General features: G+C 41.4%; 1 protein-coding gene across 3 annotated transcripts in view; it reads right to left on the reverse strand.

The window, feature by feature from the left end:
- Akap10 (A kinase (PRKA) anchor protein 10) overlaps positions 1 to 15,983 on the reverse strand; it is a 65,106-nt gene extending 49,123 nt beyond the window's left edge. Inside the window, exons 1-4 of one of the 3 annotated variants that reach the window (XR_879723.3) lie at positions 15,664 to 15,983; positions 8,457 to 8,504; positions 1,759 to 1,941; positions 699 to 1,256 (exon numbers count right to left, since the gene is read on the reverse strand). Coding sequence is in view for 2 of the 3 variants with exons in the window: in NM_019921.3 (NP_064305.2) it covers positions 699 to 1,256; positions 1,759 to 1,941; positions 8,457 to 8,504; positions 15,664 to 15,751 (877 nt within the window). In the remaining variant the exon portion in view is untranslated. Of the gene's footprint in view, positions 1 to 698; positions 1,257 to 1,758; positions 1,942 to 8,456; positions 8,505 to 9,011; positions 9,754 to 15,663 lie in introns of those variants that run through there. The other 2 variants (XM_006533814.4, NM_019921.3) reach the window with 2 other exon arrangements.
- Positions 15,984 to 17,500: the final 1,517 nt, after the last annotated feature.

A 17,500-nucleotide genomic window follows, 5' to 3' on the forward strand; every position in this document is an offset into this window, starting at 1 on the left:
ACAGAGTAAAATAAAATCTTACAAAAACTTAGGAACTTTCCAAGATGAAATGACAAACTGAAATTGATTCATTAGCAAACCAGACCTATCTTTAGAGATTCCATAAGCTATAAGCATTTGAAGCAAGCAAAGCCTTTAAGAACTAGAACAGAGCAATAATTACAAAAATTAGAGTGTGGTACAATTTCTGAACTAACAAAATAGGAAAGAAAGATGTGCTGTTTTCAAAATGCCTGTGTTTAATTCTAGCTCCTCACTCACTAGACAACCTAAAGAAGCAACTTTCTAAACCAGTTTTCTCAAAGGTAAACAGAATATTAATACTTGTTTAATGCAGCTGTCATGACAAATGAAATCCAAATATATACTTAGTACAGAACTCAATAAATGATATCTAATGGCAATCTAAAAAAATAAAATGAAAAACAAATTAACCTACGAGGTGCAGTTAGACAGTTCCGAGGACCGAGACCTGGAGACTCCCCTTGGTCAACAGCTTCCCTTCCAAACGTACAAAAAAGCAGCACACTGACTGCCCTGCCGCTCTGGTCAGCTGGTTACACACTGCAACAACGACACCCAAGCTCTCCTTCCTGCTCCCTTTTCACACCCTGACTCACTCAACCCTCAAATCCTCCTAGATGTGTAAACCAGGGGGACCACCTACGGTCCTGACAGCGTTGGGAGACATCACTTACTTTTCATTAGTTTTTCTGACAGTTCTCTCAGTGGAGAAGAGCAACTGTTTCTACTGCCTACTGCAAGTCTGGAGGAGGAGTCCTGGGAGTCGGTGGGAATCTGATGACTTCCTGTTCTGGCCACCTCACGATGGAGAGAACGGGCACTGTGGCCTTCCTGGGAAAGCAGCAAGTGGTTCTGAGGGTTCTGAGTTCTACTACTCAGGTCAGTTCCTTCTGATTGAGTCACAAGCAGTGGGGCTGAGCTAGAATCCCCCAACCTCCTGTCAAGAGCCTCAGTTACAGAAGATGCTGGAGTCTCATGTCTTTTAGATGGAGAGACAGGCTCAGCCAGTGAACTCTGTTTCACTGTGTTTAGACTGTGTGCTCTTATTCGGGACCACGTTGTAGAGTGAAAACTTTCAGCCTCTAACCAAAATTTCACCAGGTGCTCCATTCTCCGAAGTTCCATAAACTGAAGGAAATATGGAAGGACAACAGTGTCACGCAAGACTTGTTCAAGGGTCTTTGAAAGACTGGATTTGGTCTCTTGAGTCTGATAGTCCAGACAGGATCTGCCTAAACAACAGAAGGAAATGAGTCAGACATTTGGTAATAATGTTCTATCTACACACAGTCTACCAGCATTTCTAACATAGAATCAGACAGAACTTCTAAACTGACTGCTGTCCACAACAGGCTTCACTCATTCACACCATTTACAACGAGGACTGGCCATTTCCCTCTGCCCAACTTGATGTTCAAATTAGCAAACGCTGAATATATTTTAATATTCTAACTTGCTATTTTGCTTTGTATCTCCTTGAGTACTACTGAGTTATCTTTGTGTGTGTTTGTGTGCAATCTTATTAAGTGTCAAATGCATCTCTCCAGTACACTGCTCACTATTCCACTGGACTAGCCTTGTATTTACATGACTACTATTTCATTACACTTGCAGTGTTTTGGGGTTTTTTAAAATTTAATGTATCTTTTCAAAGTCTCCTCAATCACACAGTTCAGTATCCTATGGTAGAATCTCACACTGATCAGGAGATACCCAGAAGTGGCAGTCACTTACCTAGGTCTCCAAAATGAGCAGCCTCCATGTGGCTTGGCTGTTTCTTAAGCGTTGCTGTCCTGCTACTTGAAAAGGAGTCCATGTTGGCAGAAATGGCATTGATCGCAACATGACTTGGTCCTGCAGCCTCCAGCAAGGCATGATTTTTAGTGCTTTTTTGTGGGGAATGTACGGCTACTGAAGCTATACATTTTGAAAAAAAAATATTTAAAGTTATACACAATTTTTTAAAAGATTTTATTTATTTATTTATTATAAATACACTGTAGCTGTCTTCAGACACACCAGAAGAGGGCATGAGATCTCATTACAGATGGTTGTGAGCCACCATGTGGTTGCTGGGACTTGAACTCAGGACCTTGGAAGAGCAGTCAGTGCTCTTAACCACTGAGCCATCTCTCAAGCCCAAGTTATACACTATTTGATTACTTAAAACTTATGGGCAGGCTTTAAGAAAACTTTAAAAATTAAAAATTTTAACACAAGCAATATTCAAAAAATAGTTAAAGTGCTACAGAGATAGCTTAGTGGCTGCTCTTCTAAAACCCCCGGGGGGCTCAAGCCCAGCACGCACATGAAAACTTGCACACACCTGCAACTCCAGCTCCAGTAGTCTGGTGCCCTTTTCTGGCCTCTGTGGCGAATAGACACACACACATGATGCACAGACACACACGTTACACACAGACATACAAGCAGGCTGAACACCCATACACATTAAATAAATAAAATAAGTCAGGTCATTTGACACATGCCTTTAATCCCAGCAAGTGGGAGACAGAGGCAGGCGACATTCCATGACTGCCAGAGCTTCACAGCCCCTGTCTCTAAATAATAATAGTTAGAAGATATCAAGCCTCAGCACAATGGAAGATACTCTATTATTTAGAACTTTTTAAAAAATATTTATTTATTATTATATATAAGTACACTGTAGTTGCCTTCTGACACCCCAGAAGAGGGCGTTAGATCTCATTACAGATGGTTGTGAGCCACCATGTGGTTGCTGGGATTTGAACTCAGGACCTTCAGAAGAGCAGTCAGTGCTCTTAACCGCTGAGCCATCTCTCCAGCCCTATTTAGAACTCTTAAAATACTACTCCAAAATACAATTTAGAAAGATCTGAAAATTTTGATTAAAAGAACCAAAGTCAATCTGAGTTTGGTGCTATACAACTGCAATCCCAGCAGGGAGCCAGGGAGCCAAGTCAGGTTCCAGGTTAGTCTGGGCAACAAGGCAGAGCCTGTCTCCTCAGAGTGAAGTATAAAAATTTAGAAAGCATTCTGAAATATGGACCTTTTCAACTTCTTAAACTGAAATTTAGAATAAAGTTATTGTGAGAAAAAAAATGTAGAAAAACGTTTACCACGATACTTTTCTTCCTTAATTGAGCAACGAAGTTTCTCCACCTAATATAAGACACTGATGACTAAAGTTCAAAAAAAATAAATACTCTTAGGTAGGGCATAGTGTTCCATCCATGCCTTTAATCCCCTAACTTAAAACTAAGTTATCTTTGCTTTTGTTTCATGTTAAATTGAAGGAAGTAAAACCATTTTAGCAAGTTTATAAACAAAAATAGTTTTGCTTTTTATCTGTCTAATTATGTAGGCCAGGTTATCCTCAAACCCCGAATCCTCCTGCTTCAGCCTCCAGAATGCAAGGATTACAAGGTAAGCACTATCAGAGCCAGTTTTAGATTTTAACAAATATTTACTGGGGTGTGTGCACATGATCCGTGTGTATGAGTATACTTGCCACAGTGCACACGTGGAGAGCAGAAGACAACTTTGTAAAGCTGGTTCTGTCCTCCACCTTTACGTAGGTTCCAGGGGATCAAACCCAGAGTCCCTAGGCTTGCATGGCAATCATGTTTAGCCACTGAACCATCTCACCACCCCTGACTGGTTTTTTTTTATACAGATAATAGTTACACTGAAAAATCTATGTGACTGTCTCCTTTCTAATTCTATCTTAGTTAGATGTCCATGATAACAAAAATGCTATGAATCCATTTGTTCAGTACTTCCTCTTAGAAGGTGGGAGGAAGCGATGCATCAGTTAGCACTCACTGCTCTTGGAGAAGACCAGGGTTCCATCCCAGCATCCACAGGTGGCTCATAGCCATCTGTAACCTCAGTTCCATGCCCTCTTCTGGCCTCTACATACATGGTGCGCACATAGGCATGCAGGGAAAACACAAGGTTTTCCCCCGCACCCCTTCACTACTCCATTAGAACTCATGCATCATATCCACTGGTTCCTTCCTCATAGTCTCTTTAGTTGGTCTCCATGGTACTACACTCCCTAATTTCCCTTGAGTCTGTCCTTCTCATTCTAAAACCCATCTCTTAATTGTCCACTGTCAGAAATGGTCTCCCTCACTGATTCCTCTTCCTAAGAATGTTCTCTAATGCTTTCTTCTCGAAAGTACATATATTCTCAAATATTCTCAAACCCTCAGTTATTACTAGAGCAAAAAGTTTTCAAACTGTAAGTTCTCCCTACCCCAAATAAACTTAATAAAAATCAGGTCTAATTAGATCTACAAATTCAATAAACGCAGGATAACTAAGAGCACATTATTGTTCCTTTGGCAACAGCTCCTAGAGAAAACCCCTCTGGAGCATCTGGAAGAGCCCTGGCCTGACTGCTTACCTATCCTTTAGTCTGGGCTCTGCTCTGACATCTCTTCTTATTTATTGCTGGGGAGTCCCTCTCTGGCTTTGCCATCTGAGGCCATATTTGTCCTAACATAAAAGTTATCTGCTCTTCTAAACCAATTCTAACTCCCCTGTCTGCTCAGATCTGTCTATTAAGCTCAAGAGTATGGTCTTACTTTCTTTCGTTTTTTCCCCCCCACTATCTCAGTATCTTTTTCTTTTGTTTACTTTCCTATTTATTTTCAAGACTAAACTCTTTTTCTACAGTACAAAAGAATTTCTGGGTCTCCATCTTAGAATTCTTCCAAACTACCCTTTTGAAAAGTAGCATCAATATCCTGCTCAAAGGCCTACAGTGGCTCCCCATTTTCTCTGAGTCAACTTTCTTTTCTGTTTTTGAATTTTTTCATTCGTTTTTCTGTTTTGTTTTGTCTTTTGGCATAACTCTTTTCAGTTTATTACATGAAGGAGTTAATTAGTATGAATTAAAAGTGGACCCCAAGAGGCTGGAGAGATGGCTCAGCGGTTAAGAGCACTAACTGCTCTTCCAGAGGTCCTGAGTTCAAATCTCAGCAACTACATGGTGGCTCACAACCACTTGTAATAAGATCTGATGCCCTCTTCTGGGGTGTCTGAAGACAGCTACAGTGTATTTACATATAATAAATAAATAAATCTTTAAAAAAAAAAAGTGAACCCCAAATGGATATACTACATAAGATGGGAGGTTTTTTGTTTTTGTTTTTTTTAATTGTGACAAGGGACAGAAGAGAAATTCTACTCATTGTAAGGAAATCCTCACTTAAGCTTCAGAGAGCCACGGCACTTAAAACCCATGAGCCTTCAGGAAATAATCCTTAGCTAGTCCAATCTCTATTAGAAACTGGTATGTGTTCATTAGCTGAATTGCTTCTCCATATTCTGGATGCATAACTATAGTACGATGGTAACAAAGGCAAGTTTCTTCTTAAATGTCTCTAGCTTCTTTTTATCATAATTATGAGCAATCCCTGGAAGTAAGGAACTTCCAGCCAGTTGAATTCTTACATGGATACGTAATGCTCAGTCACCTTTATTTGAAGGTTCTAGATAGCAGCATCTGATACAATTCCCTCTCCTCAGTGGAAATGGCCTGCCAAGGAGACAGCAGGAGAAGAGGGTGTGGGTGAGGGGTGGGGGCGGACACACTGGGAGCATCAGGAATCTAGGGGTGTGGGGAGGAAGAGGCAGCTGAGTGGTTGGCAACTACCGTAACTAGGGCCTCTTTTCTTTTCTGGTCTTTATGGCTCTGTACAACATCATTTCAATCTTTCTGTAGAAATTTCCCTTTACTTATTTGAAGGACCCTCTGAGATAGATAGATAGATAGATAGATAGATAGATAGATAGATAGATAGATGTATTCAAAAGAATTTAAAGGCTGGCAAGGACAAAAACAAACAAACAAACAAACAAAAAACCCAAACCAAACCAATTTTCTCTTTCATTCAAATCTTCTTCATTCTTTAGTGTTTATATCGGCTGTAACACTTCCATGAAGTATTCCCTAAAGTTTTCTCACCTCAAATTTTCTGGGCCCCTTGCAATACCTCACTTCAGCTCACTATGTTAACATTAGGCAGCAATCTCTACCTAGAACACCCATGACAAACCAGGCAATCTACTGCTTTGTCTACGGATTTTTACTTATGTTTAGGTCTTTCTGAACAATTCTTCAAGACTGGTATTTCCTCCATTTTAACGGTAGAGGCAAACATACTGAAAAGGTAAACTATTCTGTCCTAGATCTATGAACTTGAAAAGAGTCATTTCAAAGAGTCATTCCAACCTAGGTCACTTAAGAGTCATACCTCTGGTTAAAACCTCAGACCCTAGAATTACTATGTGTGAAGCATATGGAAATGAATAACTCAAAAGCACTTCCCTGTACAATATACCACAACTAAACATGTAATTCCCTCGCTTGGTTCTGTGAGGCAAGCCAGAAAGGTAGCAAGTCATAACCTTCCATCCGTGCCCCTCACGCCTGAGATCTAATTACTAACAAACCTCAGTTAACGCATCTGTTGGACTTCAACGCTGTCCTCATCTCTCTATTCCCATCACTACTTTGAGCTGCCTGTAAAGTTATTTGGCAAATTTTCTTCTCTCCTACCAGTCTATGAACTATATCCAATATCCAGTAACCAAGCTTTTCACAGTCTTACTACAGCTAACTTTTGAAGTGTTTAAAAGTTACAGCCATGGCCGGGCGTGGTGACGCACGCCTTTAATCCCAGCACTCGGGAGGCAGAGGCAGGCGGATTTCTGAGTTCGAGGCCAGCCTGGTCTACAAAGTGAGTTCCAGGACAGCCAGGGCTACACAGAGAAACCCTGTCTCGAAAAACCAGGAAAAAAAAAAAAAAAGTTACAGCCAACCTTTTAAATATCAAGAACTAAAAAGTGCTCTATAGATGGCGGCCACTTACTATGTCTGGTTCATTAGCAGGTGTGCATTTAAGTAGGTCCTGTTAACCAGACTACATCTTCACACTTACCCTTACATATGTCTATGTATGCATGGATGTGCATGTTCATGCATGCAAACAAATACAGGTGCATCCCTAGCAGGAGTGTTTATGGAAATAAGAGGATAACCTCCAGGATCAGCTCTCTTCTGCCACGAGTAGTTTTGCCCACTGAATCTCAAGGGTCCTTCTTGAAGGGTTGGTTCTTGTAACGCTTCTGTTATTATCCTAAGATCAAGTCCTTACCTGCTAAGCAGAGACTATGTGATCTCACTAGCAGATTACAAGCATGAAGATTATTTTACTTCATATATTATTTGGCAAGTTATTATTTTTCAGACATAACTTATTTACTTGTTTTTTTCTGAGACATGGTCTCACTATATAGCCTGCGCTGTCTTAAAACTTGCTGTATTGGCCAGGTTGGCCTCAAATTCAAAGAGATTTGCCTGCCTCTGTCTACTGAGTGCTGTGATTAAAGGCATGCTTCATCTTACCCACCAAGTATGAAGTTTTTAAATCTCAATTTTAATTTAGAGAATTAGAAACTTACTGGGAAACAAAATGAAGCCAATCTCCTCACTATGCAAAATGAAGAATCTAAAGAAAGTTCCAAGACTTTCTTTCCAAAGTCCGGATACTAGTGTCAGTTCTGTGTGAAGACTGCAGTTCTGATGGCCTAGGGTGCTAATCCTTTCCTTCTCCCAGGCAAGCCTCCACTTAGAACTTTCACCTTTAGTCACATCTGGCTTAAAGAAGGTAGTTTAAATGAATTCACTTTAAATTATCAATAATAAGTTTATAATAAGGCTGGAAGAGCATTTTTTTCCCTCTAATCTTACAGGTCTTATAAATGTTATAAACTCTCTGGCTAATTGAGCAGACAGTAAACACTCAATGCTGGCCACATATCAGAAAACACTGGAAAAGAAAAGTCTAAATAGCAGTCTGCATATTTTTGCTATGTTAGATAATGAATTTTGTATATACTGGCTATGGAAATAATTTTCCATTGTAAATTTTCATTCCAATCTCAGTATAATAGATATTAAATAAAAAACCCAGCAGAGATTTAAAAAAAGAAATAAAAGCATAAATAAGAAGTGTGTTAATGTCCACAATGTCCACGATGTACTGGGAATAAGCTTCAATGAAGGCCATTGGTCCTAAGCAATACAGTGGAAGCTGTACTCATCCACACTTCTGAATAGACAGAAAACCAGCCTTGTAAATGGGATTCTCTTCAGCTGTCACAGCTCAGTGTCTGTTTTATTGAACAAACCAACTAATAACTGTTAGGGAATAATCAAGTGTGTGATTTATAAAGAAAAACTGGTACACTTTATAGCAGCCAGCAAATGCTCAGTAGAAGCCTGTTAGAATATAATTAAAGAGAAAATAAATCACAATGATAAGTAATAGTAATAATAATGATGGAAAATGATTTCTGTCATCGCAAAAGAAGATAGAAATTGGACATTCATACCCACACATCCATCACAGTGACTATGAAGGAGAGTCACTCACCTTTAGTGGACTTGACATCTAAGGTCTTCTCTTGCTCTTTACCTTTCACTAGAACACAAAAGGGCATCATGACCAACTTATGCAGGGAAAGAGAGCCATTCTATATATTGTTAACATCAGAGACACTTGAATCTAATAGAATGAGTATTCTGATTTCTACAATCAAGTGTAGGTGCCCTGGGGATAGGTCAGTTCTTAGAAAAGAATTCTTTGAGAAAGTAACCTCTGAACAGCAATGGATCAAAACCTCGGGAATGGCTCTTGAAGAGCCAACCTTCAAAACATCTATATTCAAGTTCTGCCTCTTGCTACTTATCAGCAGTGCAATCATGGATAAGTTATTTAATTTCACTGAATGTTAATTTCCTTAAGTATTAAGTAGTAAAATCAGGTAATTTATAAAACTCACTTAGAGGGTTGCTGATGAAAAATGAAATACTTGCAAAAGGCATTTGAAATAAATTTAGGGTAAATTTTAATACCACAAGTCACCCACTATGCTGCCTACAAGCGCAGTAAAGAAAAAGACTTCTTTGGTTATATATAGCATCTTACTTCTTTTGTATGCCCTCCCTAGCTTTGGGTACAAACATCCCAAACTTACAACCTCAATTCCTAAGCCTAAGGCTAACAGGTTGTCTCTAAAGTGATTACATAATCTTTCCTTTATTACACAAAACAGTGAAAATTCTATAGCAGAAAAGCTCACAACAGCAAGCAAGAAAGCTGCAAAGCTGCTCTAGGCAAGTGTGGATTCTATTATAAGACCTGACATGAGGTTATTTTTAATCTCCTTTACTTTCCTGGTATTTTTGTCTTAAACATTAAATTTCCTTGAATTCACTGAATGGCTTATCAAAGTAAGAAATCTCAGAACGTGCCTATGTCTCCATGTTCTGAAATACTATTAAATGCTGAAAAGCTAGTAGCAAAAAATAGCTGGCTCTCAAGTATCTCCCTAAAGTCAACCCATCAACAACCCAAATCCCCAGAGTGTACTCAACTCGCCCTGCCCAGAAAAGTGCCCTTGCCTTCAGCAAATCTACTTCCAAGCATGTAGGCATCAACCTGAAAAAGATAAAGTGGCTGCTGTCACTAGGCACTGCTGTCAGGAATGTGTGACAGAGTGACCAGTATCTGACAGGAATCCTCTTGCCTTAGCCTTCTAAATGCTCAAATAGCAAGAATGTACCACCCACCACCGCACAGTGGTCTATGTCTCTTCTGATATAAGGAGATGGTGAAGCCTTGCTCTAGAGAGGATGAAATCTCTGGAGAGATTATCATTTGTCTTTTTAAATATTAAGATGTCATGATGGTCATTTATATTTTCACATAGAACTAGCCTATAAAAATTAAGCCTGATTTTTAAAAATATTATTAATTTTTTTGAGACTGGGTTTCTCTGTGTAGCCCTGGCTGCCCTAAAACACACTCTGCAGATCAGCCTGCCTGCCTCTACATCCCGACTGCTAGGATTAAAGGCATGTACCACCAACCTTTAATCACCCTGATTGTTTTTGTCTTAGCATTTATTTTGAGGCGTGGGCCTCAGGGGTTGCAGTCCATTCTTGCTGTTGCTGTTGCTTGTGAGAGGGTAAGGCACAGGGGCAGGAAAGGGGCAGAGACCACACACCCCCGACAGTGTCATCCTTTAAAGTCATCTCTGCAGTTTTAACTTCTAATTTTACACCTTCTGCTTTGCACCTCCTCTAAAACCAGACTGGTGCAGCTAACTGTTGATCCACTTTTTATCTGACAGGTTTATTTAAATTATCTGAAATTTTAACTCCAAACGTGGTCCATGAAGACCTACCATCAGATTTTTAGTATTTACTTTCTCAGGGTAAAACTTCAGTCCACCCTTCAACTTGTCTTTCTTTCTTACTCTGTATCCCTTCAGTCAGCAGGTCTATTAAGGGCTATCCCAGAATACAACCTAAATTCAGCCACATGTCACCACTCTTGACAGTCAACATCGGTTGAGACAGTCACCTCTGATTAGGCTGGTGTCTAAAGAAGTCCTCTGAGATATTGCTTGAATTACAGCTGAGATGTCAAGAGGAAGCTGATTTTATGAAGATGGAGAACACAGCACTATGTTGTTATCACCTTGCTTATGAAGTAACTGCTTAAAACTATCTGGAAAAAATAATTCCACATCTCCTCTTATTCTTTATCTGTATCTATACATCTACAGCTATTTTAAAGGTTCACACTTATTCTGAAAAAAAGGCCAGAATATAAACATTTTTTAAAAATGTTTTAAAAATATGTATTTTATGCATATGAGTGCTCTATTTACATGTATGCTTGTGTGACAGAAGAGGGCATCACACCCCATTATAGATGGCTGTGAGCCACCATGTGGTTGCTGGGAATTGCACTCAGGACCTCTGGAAGAGCGGCCACTGCTCTTAACCTCTGAGCCATTGGGATGGGAGAGATGGCTCAGTGGTTAAGAGCACTGGTTACTCTTCCAGAAGACCCTGGTTTGATTTCTAGCACCCACATGGTGGCTAAAAACTGACTGGAACTCCAGTTATAGGTGATCAATGCTCTCGTCTAGCCTCCAAGGGCACAGCATTCACATAGTGCATGAACTACATACTACATTCAGGCAAAATATTCATACACTATTTTTTTAATCTCAAAGTTTTATTTTACTTGATATACTGTGTGTGTGAATATCAGTATACACATGTGGAGATTAGAATATAATGTGAGTCCTTTCTCCTTTCACTATGATGAGTTCCAGGGACTGAATTCAAGCTGTCAGACTTGTCTGACAAGCACTTTGACCTGCTGAGCCATTCGGATAGTCCCATACTGTAACTACTCTAAGTTCTGCTGACCTCAAAGGTCTCTGTTTATACTATCAAAAATACACATATGTCTGTGTTACAATAACACCTTGTTTCAAAAGCTGGTGGTGCACTGCACTGCACTGCACTATTGAGATGGCTTAGAGGTCAAGAGTATGGGCTGCTCTTCCAGAGGACCTGTCTACAGTTCCAGATGATCCAACTTCCTCTTCTGACCTCCAAGGGCACCAGGCACACACACGGTACACATACATACATGTAAGCAAAACACTCATATACATATATAAATCTAAAAACAAAATAAAAAACTGGAGGACTGAGAGATTTGATGAATGGACTGTATCTTGTCTCTGAAATAGAGAAATAAATCCCAAGGACTAGAGAGATGGCTTAATCCTTAAAGTGCTTGCCATATAAACATGATTAACCTGAATTTGATCTTCAGAACACACAGTAAGTTGAGAACTGACTCCACAAAGTCACCATCTAAGTCTTTTGAAATATGCTCTTTGTAATCTACTGTCATGAGCTTTGTCTTCTTTATTTTTTTGAAGTTTTGGATTCTTACATCCTTAGATCTCCTTACATGTCCAGTTACACCTGTACCCCATACACACAAATAAAATAAAAATCTCCAAGTAGAGAGGAACACTAAATGAGAATTAAGATTTAAAATGATTTAGAGGGAAAAAAATCTGTTCTTGGCATAGAGAATTTAAGGAAAGAAGGCTAAAAAGATGACTCAGTAGTTAAGAGCACAACTCCTGCCTGTCCTGGGTTGCACACCTTTAATCCCAGCACTCCAGCAGAGGTAGCTGGGTCTCTTGAGTTCCAGGCTTGGGCTATAGAACAAGTTCCAGGACAGCCTAGAGTACACAGAGAAACCTTGTTTCTAAAAAAAAAAAAAAAGAAAAAAGAAAAAAAAAAAAAAAGCACATATTATACTCCTGTATCAGACCCGAGTTTGGATCTTACCACTCATGTAACTTTAGCTCCAGATCTGACACACTCTTCTAAACTCAGAATGCTGCACACACACAAACACACACTCTCTCTCGTACATTGTTAAAGACTTTTAAAAACCAATTTCTAGAAGGAAAGGGCTCCATCCTAAGTAAGTTTCTGAGTATCCTAGAGTGGGCTGAAATTACTTCCCGTTTGCTGCTCTTCTGAAGGTCCAGCAAATGAAGGCAGATCTTTGATGAGCCCCTGAAAGCTGAGAACACTGTACTGACGAAGGCATTCCCCTTTTTGCTTGTGTCTTCTGGGTTTCAGAGCCATGATCTATTCAGCTGGTTGGAAGCACTGTGCCAAGTGGCCAGGTGTGCTAACTTATATTTTGGGAGCTATACTGGCTTCCCAGTGTGGAACTGTGTCTATCAATAACATTTCAAAAGAGAAAGCTGGCAGCAGTTAAACCAAAAAAAACCAAAAAAACAAAAAAAAAAAAAACCCAGGTGTGGTGACGCACGCCTTTAATTCCAAGCACCCTCATGGTGGCTCACGACAATCTTTAAACTCTAGTTCTAGAGAATCAGATGCCCTCTTCTGGCTTCCTTGGGCAAAGGCACACATATAGTGTACATACACACACAAGCAACACACCCATACATATAAAATAAAACTCAAAAGGCAGTGCTAATTCCTATGGGACAGTTCCATGTGAAAGTAGAATAAAATGACAGAGATCTAAGAGGAGCTATTCTTGTGTGTGTGTGTGTGTGTGTGTGTATGTTTCTGAGACAGGGTTTCTCTGTGTAGCCCTGGCTGTCCTGGAACTCAGACAATGAGAATTCTGTCATTCCATCCATTCCAGGATATGTATACGGAAGAGACAGACAGGCCAGACCGTCACATTCCTGTAATCCCTGTACTCAAAAGACTGAGACAGGATTGCTGTACTTTTAAGGCTAGTAATGACTTCATATCAAAATACTGATTTGAAAATTCAAAAATTAAAAAAAGACAAAACTCATGACAGTAGATTACAAAGTGCATATCTCAAAAGAAAAAATACAATAGACAGGTAAACTGGGGAAACACTAAGGTAATTCTTACAATTGTTTCCATTTTGTTGTGGTGTGTGAGTGGTTTGCCTACATCTATACATGTAGATGCCAAGTGCCAAGGAGGCCAGAGAAGAGTAGGGGAGTCCCTGGACCTGGAGTTACAGATGGTTCTAAGCTGCCATGAAGGTTCTGGGAACTAAACCCAGGTTCTGTGTAAGAACAACATAAGTTCTGAAGGGCTGAGCCACCTCCAGCCCTCTTTTCCTGATTTTAGATTTACCATTTTTAATGAAATATGATAAACCTCTAACAAGAAAGAAAATTAAATTGAAGGATCTTTATGAGGCTGTTTTCAGAGGTTGGGTGTGGTGATACATGCCTATAATCCAAATACTAAATTAGAGGAAGAAGAATGTCCACAAGGTCCCCATCTCAACAGGAAATGCTAAGGCCAGGACTACAAAGCCAGACTGTCTTGACTCCCAACCCCTCAAAAAGGTTGTTTCTAGCTCTCTTGCCACATTCAATCTCCAGAAATCATCTGGAATAATCTTTTTACTCCTTAAGTACATTTATTTATTTTGTGGGAGTGGATGTACCACACAGCACATGTGTGGAGGTCAGAGGACAACTTAATGGGAGTTACTCTTTCCCTCCACCATTGTGGGTCCTGGGGCTCTAACTCTGATGGTTAGGCTGCACAGCAAGGGTCTTTATCTGCTGAGCATCTGGCTCTAGAATAAACTTTCTAAGCAAATAATCAGATCACCCTTTATTGTAAGGTCACCTCTCTTCAAAAGCTTTACAATATATTCTCTCTGCATTTGGAATAAAACTCTCGATAATGTGGTGTCTGCCTATCTGCTTCTCTATGCCTCAGCCACAGTGGCCACCTTGCCTTTCCTAAAGGGCACCAGCTCTTTATTCCTGGTACCTCCAGTGTCTTTCCTGACCTCTCTAAAGTTACATTCTACTACTGATCCTCTAGTTTTACGTTTCAAGGTTACATACTGAATTCTTCTAACATCCAACCAAAATAGGTTTTTCTTCATAAATTAGTCTTTCATTACACATCATTCAATTTGTAAGTATATACACACTTTTTTTTTTGGCCTTATTTATTGCCTGCCTTCAGCATCAATGAGTTTCATAGGTACAGAGACTACGTCCATATAACTATTTCATGACACCCTAAGACAGTGTCTGGCAGACTGGACACTCGACAGTGTGTGTTAAATGAACAGACAGAAGTCTGTTGTTCAACTTGAATTAGTCCCATACTTAGAATGCATTCCCCCCCTTAAAAAACAAGCACCACAACACTGTCAACCTAGGTACATTAACAACTCCAGAGATATTAAGACACTTTACTGATAAAGCTTCCTATTATTTACCAGTTTCATTCATTCCCTCACCTAGCATCAACAGACAGCCTCAGTCCTATGAGGCCTTTAGGAATCATCTGATTCTCAGCTGGAAAAAAAGTGGGTTAACCGGCTGTTTCGGGTTACAGAGTTTATGAAAAAGCTATCACGTGAATACAAGTCTGATTTGGTGTTATGTTTAAAAAAAAAAAAGTCTGTCTGATACATCTTCTCAGTAAGAATGAAGAGATACAACCACCTCCACCTAAAGAGATTTGATTGATCAATTTGTGTATGTATATTTAATGAAATACCATAACCCTTTCCAGGATCAAAATCACCTTGCCTCTACTTTAAAAACTAAGTAAGCTTTTACAACTGGACATCCGAAATCTAAGTAGTTCGTTTATAGTAGCAGCAACGGTCTCAATAATTAGTAAAGTTGCTCAATCATCAAAAGCAGTAGTCTTCTGAATACGGAACTTCAGTAGTAAGAAATTTTATTTTAGGAATAACAGTGGGCCCCCTTCCGCTCTCCACCCCCGCCCCCAAAAGAGGAAACTAGAAAATAGCGCTAGTTGAAGAAATAACAGTTGCACGTGGTTTTAGGTATAACCCCCCCCCCCCAATATTCGGAAAAGTCAAGACTTCCTATAAGTAAAGGGATTTCCTTGATCTTCATCCACAGTGCGCGCGTGGATCACACACACATACAAACCTCCAGAAACCAAACACACCAGGAAAACCTTTTCTTTAGCCAACAGGTGTTAATTTCTATGGGTTTAAGCAGACACTTTTGGCCCAAAGCGACAATGCCCCTCGACCTCGCTTGAGGAGGCCACCTTCTTCCCTGCGGAGTCCCGGGCAGCACACTGCACCGCGGGTGTCGGCGCCGAGGCCGAGCGGCTCATCGAGAGCCTCGCGGCCGCCCTGACAAAACCCTTGCAGGTTTGCTGCCCCACCGCTGCCCGAGACCCGGCTCACCCCCCGCCGGCGACCCCTCGGCTACCTTTCCGCCGGAAGAAGGACATGGCGGGGCCCGGGTCGGGGCGGAGGGCGCGGGGGGAGTGTCGCGGGGAGGGCCCGGCTCCCCTCATTCAGCAGCTGGCCGGGACTTCCGGGGCCGCAGGAGCCGCTGCACTAGTCCGAAAACAGCCCCTTCTTCCGGGTGTGGGCGCTGCCGCCACCTCGGGATGCCCCGGCAGCTGCTGCCGCCATGTTATCAACAAGCCACCCGCTTAGAGTTCCGGTCCGTCCGCGCGCGGGGCTTCACGGGAGGCCCCGGCCCCGCCTCCTCCTGCGCACCTCCTCCCGCGGGGCCGGGGCGCGCGCCCGCTCAGCCCACGTGACCTGGCGTCCTCGAGTCCGCGAGCCCTTCCCCCTGGAGGCTTCGGATGACAGCGTCTCTTTGCTGAACCTCCTCCTCTTCGGGAAGCCCCCGCCAGCACTGCTGCGCAGCCTTTTCGCGGAATCTTGCTAAATGCCGCAGGCTGCTTGGCAGCTTTACCCTGCCAGGTCCCCGGGGGATGCAGGCGAGCCTGCAGGACGAGGAGCTGCTCTTATGTAGCTCCCGAAGCTCCCTCCCTCAAAGTGACCTCAGGAAGGAAGGAGAAAAAGAGTGGTAGGCTCATTTTCAGATGAAATCCCTACAGATGCTCAAAACAGAAAGAGCCAGCAACCTGAGCCTCAACAGAGGGCTATTTCTTCCGTTCTTATTCGAAAGCCACCTTCCTATAAATCTTCTGGCTTTCTTAAAGCTTACCCACCTTTAGCGCCCTGGATGGATGGCCACTATAGCTACAACTACTGTCAAAAGCGAACCAGGAACTCGTGATGCACACAGTTGCTGATTTTTATGTTGGATCAGCAAAGTCTACCTGAGACAGAAGGAAAAACAAGTGCAGAAGCGGCAACTTGCCTGATTATTCGGTGTGTTAAAACAGGAACTAAGTAAAGCCTGGAGTCTTAACCATATTATTAGAGCAGGTTAATAAGTTTGCTAGTTTTGTTTCCAAGCCTGTTTGCTAAATGATGAAAAACCATCATAGCTAAACTTATTTATAACATCGTGCACAGATACCATACTAAACCCTCCAGGTTAGTAACAGTCTTTAAACTTGCTCTTGGTATGGAGGAAACTAGGCCAGCTTTCAAGGTCACGCTGGGCAGGAACTGAAAAGGAGAGCAGGGCTGTGGTTGCCCCATGTGAGGTAATGGTGTGGAGGTCTGAGATGATTTGGAAATGAATATTACACTCTGGGCATACCCCTCCCCTATTCCCACCCACTGCCCACCCTTGAAAACCTTTCCTTGCCTAAGAATATTAAGGCAAGCCAGGGGAGGTGCTCTGGTGGTGAAAGCCTTTAACACACTTGGAAGGCAGAAAGAAGCCAGTGGATCACTGAGTCCCAGGTCAGCTTGATTTACTTAGGGAATTTTAGGCCAAGGTGAGACTGTGTCTCAAACAGATAAAAACAAAACAAGGCGTTGAACGATGGCTTAGCAATTAGGAGCACAGACAACACTTGCAAAGGATCCACAGTTAGAGTATCTACTCTGTTCTTAGGCAGAATGGGTGGTGTGTCTTACATTATTCCTTTGCCTTTCCCTTCTGGAGTTCCAGTCTTGGCAGAGACTGTTTTGTATTTGTTAACTATTGGTTAGCTGATCAGGGCAGGAGGAACACCAGACGAATGAGTGAGAAAAATCCCTTAAATGAGCAAAAAGTCAATGGGGTTGAGGGGAGGGCTCTGGCTCCATTAGGATTTCTAGAATCCTTACTCATTCTCTCAGGCTAAATAAACATAAATCAGTGTTGAGGAAGTGTTTTTCAACTCAATTTCCAA

Source organism: Mus musculus, chromosome 11 (genome assembly GCF_000001635.26).
Source record: "Mus musculus strain C57BL/6J chromosome 11, GRCm38.p6 C57BL/6J".
Lineage (NCBI taxonomy): Eukaryota > Metazoa > Chordata > Mammalia > Rodentia > Muridae > Mus > Mus musculus.